Source organism: Hakea prostrata, chromosome 3, assembly GCF_041222555.1.
Source record: "Hakea prostrata isolate BN-2017 chromosome 3, UWA_Hpros_2, whole genome shotgun sequence".
NCBI lineage: Eukaryota > Viridiplantae > Streptophyta > Magnoliopsida > Proteales > Proteaceae > Hakea > Hakea prostrata.
In genome coordinates this window covers 13,782,973-13,801,425 of record NC_142602.1, presented here as the reverse complement: position 1 = coordinate 13,801,425, position 18,453 = coordinate 13,782,973, and the positions used below count along the sequence as shown (strand labels likewise).

Sequence of the window (18,453 nt, the reverse complement as noted above, 5' to 3'; positions counted from 1 at the left end):
GTCGGCGGTCCTCCCGGGTCCTGTGTTTGGACGCAGTTCCACGCGATGTTTTTCTCACTCTCAGAGGCAGTATGGATTATGGAAATGGAAATTCCACTTCGCATATGGATGCATGGATCCTACACAACCAAACAGTGTCTTTTCTTTTAAAGGTTGAATTTCCAACCCTGCTTGTCGCCACCATGTACAATGGGAAAGGATCCATATTAGGGATTAGTATCCTTTTGAGACAGGATAGTGTGGGACACAGTGATCAAAAGAGGAGATGGTGAGAGAGGCCCACGATAATCACTCTTCTTTCTCTCGTCAATGATTTTCTTGTCTTCCATACAAGGAATTGCTTCAAAATCCCTTTCTTTAATGCCTCACTGGTTGAAATGTTCATACCAAAAAGTAGAACTGGTTGAGAATCAGCAATGAGAAGATGCAATAAAACCAAGACAAAAAGTTTCCTAATTAGGAAATTTCATGATGACCATTTGTTTACAAGGAAATGTGGGAATTTTCGACGAGTTTGCTTAATTCTCATCGATAAACCGCTGATTTGGATTGAGCAACCTATTGGGTTTTCATCATGAAGCGACCTGTTGGTTTTTATCATAACAATCTCATATTTACATGAATCGAATCTTCTGTTCCATGCAAAGTGGAATATCTCTTTCTCACTTATCAATGGAGACTTGGTCAGTGGAAAATGTACAAAAAATGGTGTACAGTGTACAGACTGCTTCAGTCTTCCTATGGTTTCTTCTCCAGTTTATTCTGTGTCGTGCTAATCACATTACAAGAAAATCCTACGACCTAAAGATATGTCACAACGCTCAGTGATTTCCATGACTGATGCGCGTTTCTGCATATCATTCTCTTACCTGAAAAACTCTGTTGTACCAAATGGAGTGAAGGGTCATGTGAAAGAGATCATACTTCACAGGCTTATTGTGCCAAAGAAAATGCTTTTGCACTTTCAATACTCTGCAGCTGCAGTTGCCGAAACCGTTTCTCTGGGATTGAAAGCAGTATCTCCTTCAACTTTGGAATATCTTTCTCTTGGACAAAAACTGCAAATGCTTCCCAGTTTAAAACCTCAAAGAAAGGAGGCACAAAATTGTCAGACAAAATCACTGGAATGCACCCGTAGAAGATGGCCTCCACCACCCTAGGACTGTTGACCTCATAACCCTTGGCACATATACAGTACTTGCTGCTCTTCATGTAGTTTAGGTATTCCGATTTCTTCTTGGATCCATAACCCAAACGACCAAAAATTTTCATGTCAGGGTCTTTGTTCTCCCAGTATTGCAACAGGATGGGACGGACATATCCATGCATATTTCCTGCAAAGAAGGCAAGGATCGGCCTCTTAGAAGGAGGATTGCCTCCTGCACCTTTCAGAGGGTCCTTTGGGTTCCGTACATATGTTTCCGGAAGTGATACATCCTTGCCTATTTTAAAGCCTTCCATTACATCCGCATTGCAAAGAGCTCTGATGCAACGGTTCATATGGTGCTTTGTTTCATAGGGCGCCTGCAAGAAGGAATATGTTTCATCAAAAAAAGCAGCTTTAATCAGAAATCCATGTTTTCAGCAGGATTAAGCTTTGCTGATTGAAACCAAAAGAAATTAATGCATAAGAGAGTATACCCAGTCATGGCAAGCAGCAAGAAAATGATCTTCACCACCAGTTCTATTCCAATAAGGATATTTCATGGAAATAGTGTCTAGATAATTTTTCAGATATTCAACTAAGTTCTTCTGGCTATGTGAATTTGGTACATACAAGGTCTCCTCTAGCTGTCGTGAACTAAAAGGCAAGTAAAACAGGTGAGCTTTGTTTGGATCTTTAACAACAAAATGTTTGTTTGCCTCCATGTGTTTCATAAACCATCCTTCTGAAGCATAAATCCCACTCAATACGGGCCGGTGGAAGACTGTTCGTTCTCCTTCACGGTAGACATAGACTTTAACTAAGCGTTCCATCAGTTCATAACTCCTGTGGAAAATTTAAAATGCATCATCACTTATAGAGGCAACATGAAGAACTATAATATTACTTAGTAAGCTGCATCTAAATCTGCCTTAGTAACTCAAGAAGCAGTTCATCCACAACAAGTAATGTTGTCCATATTGATGGGAACGAATTTCCTTCAATTCCCCAGTATACCATCAAATTGAAAAGCCACTGGAATGTACATAGGCTCCGAGTGAATTTGAGAGTCAACCAAGCATGAAACCTGAATCTATATTCTCATGTCCAACTTCTGTTCTCAAAGCTATAGGTAAAGTAGTCACTGTTAATATGTTAAAGCATTGTTTGACCAAAAATAAAAGCAAGTTATTCCATCACCAACCTATGTTAAAGTGTGATGAATTGAAACCTGGTTCTACCCAAAAAAAGAAAAGAAAGAATCGAAGCCTGGTGTAGATTAGGTATATTTTCAGTTTACACCTGCATCATAATACAATTTCAGCGAGCATCAACTTAACCTCTTATTCATACTAATTGATCCAAAAGCATGCACCAAAACGTCTCTTTTAATGACTCAAATTTTCAGGGGCAGGACAAGTCATGCATGAGTTTAACTGAATGCATATATTGCAACACACTCCCACTCCTGCCAAGAATGATAGGGAAAGAAACCTTTCATTCAAGCTTACAATCTTCTAAGCGTTTCTATAAACCATAAAAATAAAGAAGAAAAAAAACCATTGCTTTTTCACAATTTCAGCACATAACTGTCACCAACAACTTGTTGAAACCACAGAAGATATTCTTCAGCATAGATCAACCACATCAATAGTTCTCAAAATTTCTCATAACCTTGTTACATTGTCGATTTGCACCTGTGTGTAATTTCCATCCATACGGAAGAAGGTACACTGCAATTGTGCTTTACCTTCTTATACAGGTACAGAACTTAAAAACAGAACGTTATCATTCATACTTGATTATCACATGCTATATATCTTATTGGTGTTCTATTCAACTCTGTAAAAAGCATTAAGTGCATTGTGCAACAGGACAGAGTCTATGGTGATGCATCATGCAGCACTAACTTCTGACATAAATCTCAGGGATGAAACAAAATTAGAAAAACCATAAGTGACATCCCCAAACCAAGGAATACGAAGTCTGTTTTATAAACACCAAGCACCAATAGAAAGTTGACTAATTTACTTAACTTTTCTGGAATTGAAAATTCATAGAAGTGAAATAGTAATTCATATGGAAATTTCTTTCACCCTAAATAAATAAAACCACTCCACTGGGAGGAGGTGATGTTGGCGTAGGGTTTTGATGATAGGTTAAAGCATTTGATCAAACTTAAAAGTGAAAGAAGAATTTGTATCCAAAGTTGAATTTTCTCACAAGTTGGACAAGCAATAGCAGTTTGAATGAGCTAAGACAAAAGATGGCCTCCCCCCAATGCATCCCATGCCACTGGGAGGAGATGATATTGTGTCAGGGATGAAGATAGGTGAAAACATTGATTGAACACAGAAACGAAAGAAAAAAGTGTAGCCAAAGCAGAATTTGCTCACAAGCAGATCAAACAATAGCAGTTTGCATGAGCTAAGACAACAATGAGAGAAGGAAAAATTGTACAAAACAAGTATGCACATTCACTATGACAGCCTTACCTTTTGAACATTGACAAGTTCCGGAAGATAGGAGCAAAGAGTTCTTCATCGTTCCATATGATTGGAGCGTTCTCAATTTGTTTTCTTGCGGATACAAGTTCTCTGTCACGTACTGAGAGCCATTGTGGTCTCTGCAACACAATCCAAAAAGAACAAAGAGCTAAGTTTCTGCAGTGGACCAAATTGGACCTGGCAAATTAAAATGTTGAGGTACAATACCGTCACAAAGGAAGTGGCACGGCTCTGGGCCAATAAGCTGTTCATTTCAGATATTGATGTTACTGAAGTTGGTGACTCCTTGGGCTTTGGCACCTTTGCTACAGGATTTTTGTTTTCCATGGAAGTACTGAGCAAATTAGATGGACTATCTTGAAACAATTCAGGTTTTTGACCATTGGAATATGTTTCAGTCTGTTGTTTGACAACTGAAGAAGTGGAATTAATAGATGTGATGTGATTTGTCTTTGAGTCCAATCCCTCTGGTGTGACTGTGATAGCTGAAGGAACTACTTGTGGTGCCACAGGTGAAGGGGATGCAGAATCTGTGTCTGTGTTTCCACTTTTGTCTGATTTCGAAGATGTATTCTCTTTGTGACCATCACCTGATGAGTTTTCGTTTTCTGGTTTCATGAGATGGTCCATGGAAATTCCTTGTTCAGGTTCCCTTGTCTTTGTTATAGTAGAACCATTGCCTGTACCATTGATATGCTGTGATCTGACATTTTGATCCGTATTGAAAGCTTCCCCAGGTGAAGATTCATTATGTTTGTTTTGGAATACATCTATGTGAGATACTTTATCTGGTTCAATTACTTCCTGTGGACCATCATGCTTTTCTTCTGTTTCGTTATCCGCAACCTGGAATACTGTAGCTAAATCAGCTGATCTGGATTCATTTAGGGTCACGTCCCCAAATTGAGCGGTCTTAAGTGAAGAGTTTTCTGATGGAAAGCTGCTTTTCCCAAATGCTGCATTCTTACCAACAGGAAATAGAGACCACAGGACATTCCCATAGGGAAGGCCAAAAGATTGAATCACCATGACAACAGAAGCTAGTATTGCCATGACCAAAATCAATTTCCTTGTTTGAGCCTGGCATAGTTTCTGAAATTGAATAGTATTCTCCATAACGCAACAATAGCACCCACGATACAAGGAACTAAGAGATTTCTTGATGAAATATGAGGAATTGCAACAATCCAGGAACTTTAGCCCTGTTTTTCAATTAAAAGTTAAATATTTGACCTTAATGATATGAAGTTTCAAATTCATCAGCACAAAAGGATTATGCCAAGTAGTAATGGAGTCAGGAGAGAATACACCATTTAGTCGTGAATCAGACCTAGTAGAATGAATAAGCAAATAAAGAGGATGAACTTTTGTCCACCCAATGAAGGTGTAGTAGACCCTGAACAATTCATAGTGAAATGTACTGCAAGATGAACTGTTTCAGATGAAATTCTAGAAAAAACATTGCACCTATACATGAGATGATAGTGTTACAGGGATAGCTTCAGGTACAGCCATCATAGTTGCCAACCATAGTTGAACTGGTCATTCTAGAAGAAACCTCCAACGAACTAATCTAACACCTATGACGACTACATACTTGCAGACCATTGATGAATTGATGAAAAGAACTTATATACCTGTTACTACTAGAAAACTGTATGACATATGCATTCCGCAACTAACAAGAAATCTCATAATTTTACATGTTGTAGGAATGTCAAGGACGAAAAGAATTTACGAGCAAACTGTCAACAGCACACTTATACAGAGATGAGAGACGCATTCCATAAATAATGTAGCTTTTGTATGCCTGTCGTTCGCAGTACAGACATGCAATTCAGAAAGAGAAACCTAAAAATGAAAATAGTACCATTTCAACAATTATCCATCAAAACTAAGAAAACTCAGAACAGAGGAATCTAAAATTTCATTGTTCGCAATGAACGAAAAAGAATTGCAGCTACATAAAAGAGAAGCCGAACACCGAGCAAGTAAAAGATAATCTTGAAATGAAAAGGAAACTGACAATAAAAAGAGAAATCATATTTTCACTAATCGTGAACATGCAACGAACAAATTGATGATGGATCTCTACATACCCGTTATCAATCCAATAACGCAGGTCAACACCGTATAATTTCAGGAAACAACTCCAGAGCCTTGAAGAGTGCGTCAAACCCTAAGATTCATACATATCTAACGAGAGAAACAAAGAGCTCCAGATATGTATCTCATTTTCAAGGAAGATAAAGAACGAACAATTCTGAGAAGCGCGCAGTTTGAAGCTTCCGTTATTACAGAGACCTCAAAACTAGAATTGTCAAACGAGTATAAAACCTCTACCAGAGAAAAACGCCGAAGAAGGAGAATAAGCGAAGGAAGAAGGAACTGGAACTAGATGGAAAACGAATCCTCAGTAACTCAGAACTTAATCTTTTGTACCAGAATATCTGAAGGCGAAACTGAGTATCATTGAGTACAGAACAAGTAATCCCCTCGTCGTGCCTTGAAGTTGATCTTTTCGGATTTCGCCATGGCTGAGAAAAGAGGAAAGAAAAGACTCAGATTCTTGTAACTGCTTCGTCGCCGTATTCTTCAATTCCACGAAGTGGAAAGTGGAAACTACCCATCCGAGCTTTAAAGTTCACAATCTAACAAGATTAAGTAGTTAATCATTCCCAAATTATTCAAGTAAAGATATTTACACGAATGCCATTGGCTACGTTATGGCCGTTAGATATCAAGTCAATAGTTTTAATGGGTGAGATCAGTTAGTCAAATCTGGTGGGCTTGGAATTGGAAGGAGTTGCAGGGAGATTATTTCTACTCGTGAGCCTCACCTGATAGTTTCCTTCTACGTGGTCGTTGAGAAGAAGTAGATTAATGGCGACATTTCCCCAACCGGAAAATTCAAAGAGTAAAGAATGACATGCGCAGCTGTTTGGATAATGGCACTTGTCCGTCATGCATATATCAGACAAACGGTTCAATAAATTCAAATCACATTCTTTCTAGAGAAAAAGACTCGTTGCTTGCATTTGTTTTGATGAGAATAAAGAATGATTACATGATCAAAGTACAACAAATGAAGAATGAAAATTGCATCAACCGAACCAACTAACATTAATAATTGTTGATACACATGAATTTAGCTGCGAAAATGGGAAAAATCTCTCGGATGAAGTGGAGATTTATTTAAAGTTCTATCGCTGGTTCCTTTCATCTTCTGGGTCAAGAACATATCGTCTCCAGAACCAATGGTTCTCAAAGAGATAGACTATCTCCTCTATGGGGACTTGCTTTGTTTCCGGCAAGAGGAAGTAAATGAAACAGGTCATGATCAAGATCAAGGCAGCGAACAATATGAAGATTCCATACCGGAGGTGGCAAAGAGACACTAAGAAACACTGTGCAACCAGAGCTGTAAAGAGGAGATTATTGCAGACAACTATGCTCTGCCCAGCTGACCTTGTTTCCAGAGGGAAGAGCTCACTTGGTACTAACCATCCAAGAGGACCCCATGACCAACCAAAAGCCAGAACAAAAGCACAAATCATCACAACCAGGATTGCTGCATACACTTTAGGAATTTCTTCTCCACGTCCAAACTTGAGGGCAAGAACAGCTGCCACCACCAGCTGCAGAATCACAGGGAAGGAAATTAAGCATTTTAAGGATTGAGAGTCTACTTAAGGGGAGACGGAAAATTTCTCTACTTAAGTAGACTCTTAATGCTTTTTCTTTCTAAGTAATGCTTAAAAAAAATATGGAAAATGGAAAATGGAAAATTAGATTACCATAGAGATGACCATTTGGCAACCAGCTTCCAAGAAGAGGAATCTCCTACCTTTTCGATCAACAACATACATGGAAACGAAAGTAGCAAGCACAAGCATACCATTGGTTATAATGGATGAATACAGAGAGGTGTTTGAGCTGAAACCCAATGTCTGAAAGATGACAGGAGAATAGAAGAGAATAGAATTCATGCCGGTGAGCTGCTGGAATGCTGGGATACCCAAAGCTGCAATCACCAATTGTGGGCGATTCTTTCGTTTCAAAATGTTCCCGAAGGGATTTTTAATGGCACGAGCTGCTTCACTTGCAATCTGAAGGTCCTCAAACTCTGCATCTATATTGTTGGTGCCTCTAATTTTTATCAAATTGATTCTTGCTTGTTCTAGTTTGCCTTGCTCAACAAGGCTATTAGGAGTTTCAGGAAGGAAAATTCCCCCAGTAAACATAAGAATAGCAGGTACCATGGCTAGACCAAGAGACAATCTCCAGCCCCATGGATGAAGTTGGTCCGTGAAGAAGTTGATGATATTTGCCACCAAAATGCCCAGGCAAGTAGTTAGCTGGAAAAGCTGATTAACCATGCCTCTGATCTTGGGGGGTGATGTTTCTGAGAGATAGAGAGGGACAGCTTGATTTCCAAATCCAATGCCGAAACCCAGAAGAATTCGGCCAATGATGAGCATGGTAATGTTGACAGCACAGCAATTCAAGAGCCCTCCAAGGAAGAAGCTGACAGATCCAAAAAGGATACTTGCTCTCCTTCCCTTAATTCTGCTCAAATATGAGGCCCCAAATGTGGAGACAAGGCCAGCAAAGTACAGAGAGGAAGTGAAGAGCGTCAGTATCTGGTCATCATACTTGCAGTAATCTGTCTCATTCATATGTTGATGTTTCCTTTCCAAAATCTTTGGGAAGAAAAGTTTCAAGAAGTCATCCATGGAAGTCACACCACCTAAAAGTGAGATAACACCAAGTAATTAGAAGAAGAACGATCATATTAAGTCATTTCCTTCATGTAGTACTAATCCCAACTACCCATTCAGTTAGAGGACACTTGAGACAATTCTTCCTGTCATATTCATACATTCAGGTCAGTGATTTTGGCTGGTGTTCTTCCATTGTACATTCAACCTCCCAAAAAGGGTCCCTCAATAAGATAAGCTAGACTAACTTGCAGGGATCACTGGGAGGGCTCCTTCGAAAATGTGAAGCAATAAGATTCCAAAAAAATAAAAATATCACAAACCCATAAGGATTAATGAACTTTATTACCCAGATCAGAAATTGCTTGCTAATCATGACACAACCCAGTTCACAAATTGCTGAATGGATAAAAAGAGAAAGATGGAACAATTGAGATAATGGAGAGAGAATGTTTACCAGAAATACCAAGATCATAACCAAAAAGAGAACCTCCCAATGCAGCAACACAGCAGGCAAAGACAAAAGCACTGGTGATTCTATATTCATAGAGGTGAGCCCTCTTTGCTGCCTCTGGGTCAAGAAACCCTCCCCCTGCCATTGATGGTCAATAGATTACTCCTCCGATCTCTTTCAAGAGTCAAACTTCCTCACTCTCTTCTGTCTCTTTCTGATTCTCCTTTTAGTTACACCAACGTAATTAGAACAACAAACCAGTCTCCACAGGAAAAGGAACAGGATCTAGGAAATCAATAAACAACAAAATCTCTGGAAAGGAAGCGAAGGAGATAAATTACAAGAACTTCCATGGCAACATATTTAATACCTTGACCAGACTCCATACAGTCGATTAGTAACAAAAGTGAAAGGCAATACGAAATAAACGAAAATTCTAAAATGAGAAAGCCTTTAACCTTTTTCTATCCAGTAATTTTTTGCCTTAGGAAGAACTAGACAACCCTCACTCCTGTTTACATGGCGCATTAATCTGATGTCTAAATTTGAATTAAGAGAAATGAATGCATCACATCCATTTCTATAATTCTGATCCAAATTTTTGTCCAAATCATTTTCAGTCTCACCGCATAACTCGCTTCCTGTTAACAAGCTTTCATGACCACATGGGCTGTTTTATCTTCAATCAGTAAGTACGTAATGCATTGGGTTTTTCAATCTTACCCAATCTGGAATTCTGAGAATCAGGGACATTAATCTCTGCTTTTCTTTCATTTTCAGATTTCCTTCCATTCATGGATAAAACGTTTCGGACAATTTTAAGAGATTCCTGGGATACATGACAAGTGGCGACAACACTCCTTGAATTTTGGTTGCTCCTGCAACTACTTTACATTGAAAGAGGTTTTATTTCTTCTCTAGTTAATTGTAATCCTTTCTACGCATGACGAAGAAAACCCAGCTTGGAATCACTGATTACAGTTAGGTTTCTCATCTTCCTCTCTGGAGTTGTAAGTAGCGTGTCTTCTTCTCCCAGTGAAAACCTGTCTCAATCAAAAGATAAGCTGACCTCAGAGAGAATCAATGATGCCTACTGCTGATATAACAAAATTACTAAGGTTCACTTTGATGTAATTTCCATGTGTATTATGTAAATTCATTCTGAGAAGACTAAATTTTGCATAATTCCTGATTTCTGTAAAGCTGCATTAATGAAAAACTTATGCTTAGATGGGTGAGAAGAAGACACCATACCCAGTTGTGTTTATGAGGGAGAGAAAAATGGACAGTTGATACTTCCCAGAAGTAATTGAAGCACCACTGCTTAATTACAAAGTAAAACAGAAACAATATCATGCGCCACAGCGCCAACCTATTCTCTGCAAACGCTTCCTGAGGCGATCCTCTCGAGTTTCTGGCTCTTGATGTCATTGGATTGAAGTTGCCACGTTTCGTCTCCCTACCCACTCTAAAGTTGTTGAAATCACTGTAAACCCCATTGAAGTACCAAAGGTGGAATCTGGATCACCTCTCCTGCGAGGGGATAGAACTTGGTGCTGCATAGAAAGCTCAGCAGGGGATAGATCTTGGTGCTGCGTAGCTCTGAGCTTTGTATGGTGAGGATGAAATGAGTGGTCGAGGTCGAAATCTCGACCACTTGTTTCGTATGTTTTTTTTTTTTTTAAACTTTTTTAACAAAATTTACTTGAAACCCAAAAAAAATAAGAATATGCAAAATGAATGGTCGAGATTTCAACCTCTACGCAGTTCAGTGTTGTGCATTAAATGTATAGCACTAAAGTTGAACCCCCTGGGAGGACATACTGCTTTTTCACTACAAAATAGATGTAAAGCCTATGTCTTAGTATTGATAAAATAATTTGAACGTGAAACTCCAACCTCTATTGTGGTAAAAAAACCATCAGCAGGAGAAGTATGTGCTCCCCTAATAGAGGTAAGTTGTTACAAGGATCTAAATATAAGGAGCGGAGTAGTTCTCCATATTGTTTGAATTTTATTGGATTTGTAAGTGATGATATGTCTTTTGCTTTCCCCTCACTTAGTATATCAGATTTGCTTACAAGATGACTTATCTTTTGTTGGTAAATAATTTTGAAATAATTTTGAAATAATTTGAAAAATGACTTTACTTTGATATTGTTTCAGTACATTGATCTCATGCTACAACTATAGTCCAGTTCGTCCATCATTATATTAAAATCAATTTGTCCCAACTAAATAGGGTCTGCTACATGAATGTTTGCTTTCCAATCAATTCTATCCGAGGCCATACTGATACACGGTCCAAGCTATATTCTCACTATTTCTCTCAGGGTTATATTATGTTTGTCCTTACCTCTTTTAATTCCTTCAATCTGGATTAGATCATTTCTTTATACAGGGACATTTGCAAGTCTCTTCGAACATTGTCATATCGCCTTAAACAACTTTCTCGTAGCATATCGCTTATTTAAGCTTCTCCCAAACCTACTATAATATGATCATTCATTATCTTATCCTTCCAAACCTTCCTAGTTGCAGCATTCATTCATCCTATCGTACAACATTCCTATAACATTTTTTTTTAACTTTAAAAGAACACATCAATCACACAAGACTCAGTGTGCATGGGCCTTTTACTTCATCTACTTTATTTTTAATTCTTTAGAAAACACCCTCCCTTATATAAGGCCACGATTGACAGAGAAATTTTCTTCTAAAATAAGAAACAAAACAAAGAAAGTTTCTAACCACGCTTCTCAAATTCATTGCATATGCCTACCTGGGTGGAATATCTTTAGCCACAAGCAATTTACTGCAGTAAATTACTTTGTTCAACATTAAATTCACAAGGTGCCAAGGAAGAAGTTTCAGAGCACGTAACACAAGTTCATGTGTGAGAGGAATCCTACTTTGGCATCATGGAAATTATTCTCCCATTGAATGTGATGTGAGACAGATCATGAAGATATTTCTTGAAAGGCGTGGTCAAAATTGAATGCATTCTAATAATGCACACACCAAATACAGCATTTCATTTCAGTTATTTGAGCCAACTTGTGTGCCACATCTTAAAATTACTCATTTGAAATCACTGCCCATAGAAGGCGACTGCAGATCCTCTCCTGAAACAAACGGAGCAGCAAATAGCCAGAAATGCAATGAGGATTGCAGGAAGGAGCCATTAAAATATGAATGTTGAGATCATAATTGTTAGGAATAGCTGCTAAAGAAAGAAGAAAACTAACCAATGAACAAAATTACCTAATATCCATATCCTTGCAAAAGTAAAGCAAACAAAGTGCATGAATAAAAGCTACAAACGGTAGAAACAGGCAGTTTAGTGTCCATACAAATCAGTAGACTATTATCAACACAACCACCACTTTTCAACCAAGCTCTTAATATGAGCTCTTACAAATTTTAAATAAGCACTTCATCGGCAAAGAGAATCACGATCCTAATCTGCCGCTGCATCAATATTTCAGACCACAAGAAGCCAGCCTCTATCTTCATGTCATTTAGGCTTCAATATCAACAGAAGAGCCACCGGATGCCATGAGATTGGACCTGAACTTTGACAAATCTTGCATTGAAGGATAATGGGTTTATTTGCTAAACAACAGTTAGGTCAACCCTGAGAACAGTGAAGTCGTCGAATTACACCATCTCTTCAAATGGTGAGAGGCTACGATGACACAAACCTCCATAGACAAAACTTGAACAATACCAGCAGCATCTCAGGCGATGATTTCTCTCACCAACCAATCCAAACTCGGGTATGCGAAGTACAATATGAGAAAAGAAGGAAGTGCAAACAGAACAGTGATGAGTATGTACAGGGCCAAGATAGCCGCACTGGCAGGTACGGCATACAACACTATCAGAAGAAATATGATTACCAGCGGGAACTTTGCTGTCATGTGAACAAAGAAAACAAGAGACTTGCGTAGGGATGCATGTAACCTTTCCACATTGAGGTAATTACCAAAATTAACATGATCATGATCTCGTTCTGACTGCTCTAGATGATGCAAATGTGGATTTCTCCTGAGATTTCGATTATTTACTTGACCTCCAAGGGCTGAATTGCTGTTTGAAGACCAAGCTGATTGATCCCTGCAAAATTTTGAATGAGACTTCACCCTATCACCATTCATGCTCTCGACCATCCAAAGAAGAAAGAAGTTCTTGCGAGGGAACTTGAGCACGCCCTTGTAGACCAGCCGGAAAGATAATAGGTTGCACCATGGACAGGAAATGAAAAGTGGGAGCTGAACCGGTAGCGTGGGAAACTTCACCACAGCCCATTGGAGCCCGAGAACACAGTTCTTGCAAAGGGTGTGGCCACACCATAAAACATAGGGCACATTCTCAACAATATTGAAGGATTCCCAACATATTGGGCATTCTAGTCCTTCCTCTCTGCTAGCATTCGAAGAAACCTCATCATCTGAGCTGTCTGAACCAGCTCGACCTGATTTAGAGTCCTTCAACCCAATGCTGCCACCAATGGCGTTTGACGCAAAGGTCCACATGGTGACAGCAAATGTCTATGAAAAAGACATTAGCAGCTGACCACGTACAATCTAAACCAGAAAACACAAATACTAATACATTAATTTGAGCAATAAAGTTTTCCTGCTTCCAATGATAACCCCAACCCAACTTCCACCTTTTTTTATTTTTTTTTTGGGGGGGATATAAGTTCAACCATGAAAAATACAATATGTAAAAAACAATGACACCTTAGGCAGCAAGATTGAGTCTACTACGCTGGGAAAATTTAAAAAAAGGCAGTACTTCTCTGTTTAGCTGTAGAAAAATTTAGAGGCTTCACATACCTTACCTGCTTCCAAGGTAAGATGCTGGCATGTGGTTTGTGTGTTTGCCATTATATAGTTAAAAAGAGAAAACAGCAGGTCACTACATTTATGAATGCTGGAGGCATTAAGACTCTCATAGTGACTTTTTGGCAAACCATCGTCTAAGAATTTAACAGTAAATTGTCATCTCTTATGGCCAGATGTAATGTGGAAACAAATACAGCCACACAGGTCCAGAATCATCTCAAGACTAGGATTTTGGAAGTGGAATTGGGAATCCTCTCTAGCCCTTGGATATTAATACTATACAAGACATTAGGGAGCATTATCCACTGATAGTCAAATGAATTTGGCGATTGCATCAAAATATTGACAACATATCCATTGAATTTCAGTAACTACTGCAATCACATGATACATATATTCAGAACACCCGCTCAAAATATAAACTAAAGGCATTCCCATTTCAACTTTGGAATTTGGATTGGCAACATGGAACAACATTGTGGATCAAACATCTGATTCCAAAATTTATTTACATAAATATCAGAACCCAGATACTCTTTTCCCTATATACTCATATAGTCATATCTAACAAAAGTTAAACTAAATTAAGTGTCCACTCAACCTTTTCTGTCTATAACAAGCCAAAAAGTCACACATGAGAGAGAAGAGATAATTACAAGTACGCCCCTATGGCATATAACACAATTCACACTCCTCAAGTTGGCAAATAGATGTCATGCATGCCCAACTTGAGCAAAATAATTGAAAAAGCTTTCTTACCACCCCCTCAGTGAAAACAACAGCTAACTGATCGCCTAACTTCCCAAAGAAGTAAACAAATCAGTCTACTCTCTAGTTTCTCCCTGCTGAATTGTCAATCTCCACATATTTGGTATGATCATGGTATATTAAGTTACGAGCAAATCCCAACTGCCGCCTTATTATCACACTATAACATCATTGGAGGATGAATGTGAAACCCAATGTCTTGGAGTACTCTTTTGAACCACAGTAAATCACACATTCATTGTGCCAGAGCATGGAAATCTTCTTCAGTACCAGACCTTGCCACCGCATTGCTTCTTGCAACGCCAAGTGACAAGAACGCCACCTACAAAAGTGACATGCATTGATATAGACTCTCGATCAGGGAATCCACCCTGGTAGCATCTGTATAAGCCTCGACGCTTAGATGATCACAAGGAGATAGAAGAAACCATTTTTCAGGTGCTCACTTCAAATGATTAAGAATCAGAACAGTCTCCATATACGTGGAACAGAGTCATGCAAAGGTAATAATCAATATCCAATCATGTGTGTGAGAGAATGAATCAGATTTCCATTTTCCCTTCCAACTGTTGGTAGCAGCCCTTATCCTATGGTTCACTGTCTTTATCCTTGAGCCTGATATTAGCTTCTCAAGGAGTATCAGTAGGATTTAGTGCATCAAACCAGTCTTAAATAGAAATCAAAGGAATACAAAGAAGGGCTGTCACGGTAAGAAGAAGGTAGAGATTGTAGCGAAGGACTGTGAGCTCTTTAGATTAGAGAATCTTGGGAGAAGGAACGGAAAAAATAGGGCAGGACTGCTAGGCAGAGTTATTATTTCTGACATAATGTTAAAAAAGAGAAACGGGACTGTAATGCTTGAATGGTCATGTGACCAGCCAACCTCTTCCATATAGACTATAACAAGCAAGAAAAAGTTAACAAGTATACCCCTCCGGCATATAATTACCCAACTCAACTGAGGTTGACACCTGTTCAATCATAAAGTTTTATCTCATGCATGATTTCAGCTCATGTTGTTGGAGAATAGGAATCAAATGGTGCTCAGTCTCCCATCAACCCCAAGTTTCAATGGTTTTCTTTTCCTTAACAGAAGACTATTATAAAGTAGTATCTCTCAATATAAGCAGGGGAATACTATTATTTTCAGGTCACTCAAAGCATAGTTTTCATGGTGGCTAGGCAACTCAAGCACTAGGACTCAGTTTAGATGCCCAGGCATTGCCAGGTGACCAAGGTGGATACTTTGTTCTAAGACATTAGTAGGAAATGGATAAGAGTGTGTCATTACAATAAAGAAATTGATTAGGATGTGATGAAACAGAACTCCAAGTGAAGAATGTATGTGTTTTTGTCTTTCCTCCTCTTTTTGTGGTATTTTATCCCTCGTTTGTTTTGGAGGATGACTCTCATTGTCAAGACTAGGGGTTGTACGAGAGAATCCAGGCTTTTGCATCAACTTGCAGTAGTGAGGCCCTGCCATTGCCAAGTACGTAGTGCTACCTCATTTTCCTTCTCCTCTGCCTCCTCCCCCCTCCTTCCTCTAACCCTCCATCCCCACTTCTTCTTCTTCTTCTTCTTCTTCTTCTTCTTCTTCTTCTTCTTCCACCTCTTTCACCTTATATTCCTTCTTCTCCCACTTCATCTGCTGTTGTTGCGGCAGTGCCACTGCCACTGCTTCCTCATTCTTCCATCCCTATTTTGCCAAATCCCTCTAATTATCCTCTTTTCCTCCCTATGACCCCTTGCCTCTTTTTTCCCCGCACTTTCTCCCTTTCCATCTGGGCACCTGGACCAGCTTAGTAATGAGAGCCTATAAACTTGGAAAAAGCTTTGCGGCCTAGGTGACACTTAGGAGAAACCTTAACAACTATAATCAAAAGGGAGACTTCATCTTCATCTAGCTCATCTCTCCGCTGCCATTACCTGAATAGTTAAAGTCTAATAGTTCAAATGATTTCAGGCCCTGTTCGTATTCATGCTCCAGTAATGTTCAAAACTAAAGCAGTGGGACTTGAATTTGAATGGGAATTTTTGTCAGGAATCAGTATCCGGTGAAGTAGAGATATTCTTCCTCAGCAATTGGGTATATCATTTAGACTGTAAAGAAACTCCAATCCTATATGTTTTCATAAGTGAAGCCAGACATCATCATGCTGAATTCAAAATTAATACTTACTTGAAAATGACTTCAGAAAATGTTTGTAGCTCTTTACCTAGTCATATATATGAAAAATCCTAGCATCTCATTTATCCATTTTGTATGACAAGACGACCCCACCCCCTCTTTATCCCGTGTACACACACACACAAAGAAATGCTAAGCTAGCATATCAGTGTCCATCCACACACTTCTTGGACAGTAGATGGAATCCATGGGGGTGCTGCCCCCTAAAAATGGTAGATATGCTTATTGAAACAATCATATGAATATGCTGATTTTTTATTGAGATAACAAGTAAGTGCCACCCACTGGTTATTAGTTCCAAAATATGAATGTAGAGATCAGCTTTTCAAGGATCAGTGCAACAAACAACTGAGAAGCACCCGAAGAAGTCATGTACCCAAGATCCCTACAAACCCAATCAATAGTTTGCCCAAAAGAAGCCTAAATACAAAAACACTAGAAGGTCAGCATGCTGTCCTATACCCTATACAGTGCATATTACTTCTCTTTTTCCGAGTCTCACTCATTAATAAAACTAGGGCTGCCCACAAAGCAGAAAACTGTCCTCCATATCATCCTCACCAATCCATAACAAATACTACGCAAAATAAAACAGAAGATTACCGTGTATAGCTCCAAAATTGGCGTATCACCTACAAAAAGCCATCCACCGTCTTCCTTTATTCACTCCCAAATCATCCCAACTCCGTTAGGAAGAACAGAATTTGCCGGAGCTGAAAAAAAAAATTAAAGTGTTGGGGAAAAATAGATGATTGAAGAAATCACCCGATCACGATGATCTACTTCGAGGAAACGAGAAATAACTTGGAAGACGCATCTCCACATCCATCCAAACCAAAAAACTGAAGCAACCCTTCAATTCTCAACATACTCGGTGATGACGGTGGTAGCAATAAGGAAGAACCAACGGGAGGATCATACAAGTAATAAAAGAAAACCCATTTTCTCTTTGAACAAACAACCGAAAGAAGAAAAACCGTAACAAAAGATATAAATAATCGACATAAACAGAGGAGACGGAGGAATTACCTCGATTTGGCTTCGTTTCTAGTGACCGAAATAAAATTGCAGATGGGTTAATCCGGATCTAGCGAGTGGAATGAAGCTTTGTGTGAAACCCAGCAGCAGGTCGCCGACCTTAGTGTTGGAAGGAAGATTCTTGAAGGAGATATACCGAGAAAAACACCAACCCTGTTAGAATCTTAAGAGGAGGATTGGGTATCTCTCTCGTATCAGCACACCCTTACAGTATCCCCGATGACACGAGCAAAGGGAGTCTCATCTCATCTCTCATGGGACCTGATAGAAATGACTTTCCAGGGCTCACACAAGTCACACCACATCCAGTAATCTCAACGCCTTGTTTTTGAATTTCTTAAATGTTGGAAGCCATCTTATAATAAATATTACACCCAAAATATTATATAAATAAATACAATAATTTCTCTTTTGCACCGGGTATGACATGTTTTTGGTAGAAGTCTAATTTATGAGTATACACGACCCACAAAAATTAAACCCTACCAGAAAAAAAACACCATTAAGTTTGTTCTTGATTTAAAAGTTCTTCTAATTTAAAGGCCAAACTTCCCCCCCCCCCCAACGAGATGTCTTTTAACATGGAATCCATTGGATAATTAGAAAAGAAAACAAAAGCGAAATGTTCACTTGTGTTGTTCAAACAGTTAAAAATCTACAAAATTCTACTTGATAATTTCATTCACTTTTTAGTTTATAATGCAATTTTTTCCCTTGATCTTGGAATTGGATTATATAATGATTGAGAATGTTTTGATTGATTCCGGATTATTCCTAACT

At 38.8% G+C, this 18,453-nt stretch overlaps 3 protein-coding genes across 6 annotated transcripts; all 3 read right to left on the bottom strand.

Annotated features, from left to right (window-relative positions):
- Positions 1-486: 486 nt before the first annotated feature.
- On the bottom strand, positions 487-6,282 carry LOC149020963 (putative glycosyltransferase At5g03795). The gene is made up of 5 exons (XM_089149215.1): positions 5,751-6,282; positions 3,859-4,853; positions 3,640-3,770; positions 1,642-1,990; positions 487-1,524 (listed from the first exon to the last, which is right to left on the bottom strand). The coding sequence occupies exons 2-5, from the start codon at positions 4,765-4,767 to the stop codon at positions 934-936; spliced, it is 1,980 nt and encodes a 659-aa protein (XP_089005341.1). The 5' UTR covers positions 4,768-4,853; positions 5,751-6,282; the 3' UTR covers positions 487-933.
- A 304-nt stretch (positions 6,283-6,586) lies between these two features.
- Positions 6,587-10,415, bottom strand: LOC149020962 (sugar transport protein 14-like). Its single transcript, XM_089149214.1, has 5 exons — positions 10,081-10,415; positions 9,550-9,869; positions 8,830-9,049; positions 7,449-8,401; positions 6,587-7,289 (listed from the first exon to the last, which is right to left on the bottom strand). The coding sequence occupies exons 3-5, from the start codon at positions 8,969-8,971 to the stop codon at positions 6,855-6,857; spliced, it is 1,530 nt and encodes a 509-aa protein (XP_089005340.1). The 5' UTR covers positions 8,972-9,049; positions 9,550-9,869; positions 10,081-10,415; the 3' UTR covers positions 6,587-6,854.
- Positions 10,416-11,896: 1,481 nt separating this feature from the next.
- Positions 11,897-17,994, bottom strand: LOC149020961 (uncharacterized). Of its 4 annotated transcripts, none has more exons than XM_089149212.1 (3): positions 17,665-17,994; positions 17,239-17,348; positions 11,897-13,379 (listed from the first exon to the last, which is right to left on the bottom strand). In XM_089149212.1, exon 3 carries the CDS (start codon positions 13,362-13,364, stop codon positions 12,567-12,569), a length of 798 nt encoding a protein of 265 aa, XP_089005338.1. In that variant the 5' UTR covers positions 13,365-13,379; positions 17,239-17,348; positions 17,665-17,994; the 3' UTR covers positions 11,897-12,566. The 4 variants fall into 4 exon arrangements, with proteins under 4 accessions (XP_089005338.1, XP_089005339.1, XP_089005336.1 ...); XM_089149210.1 differs by having other exon boundaries at positions 11,898-13,415; XM_089149213.1 differs by lacking the exon at positions 17,239-17,348.
- Positions 17,995-18,453: the final 459 nt, after the last annotated feature.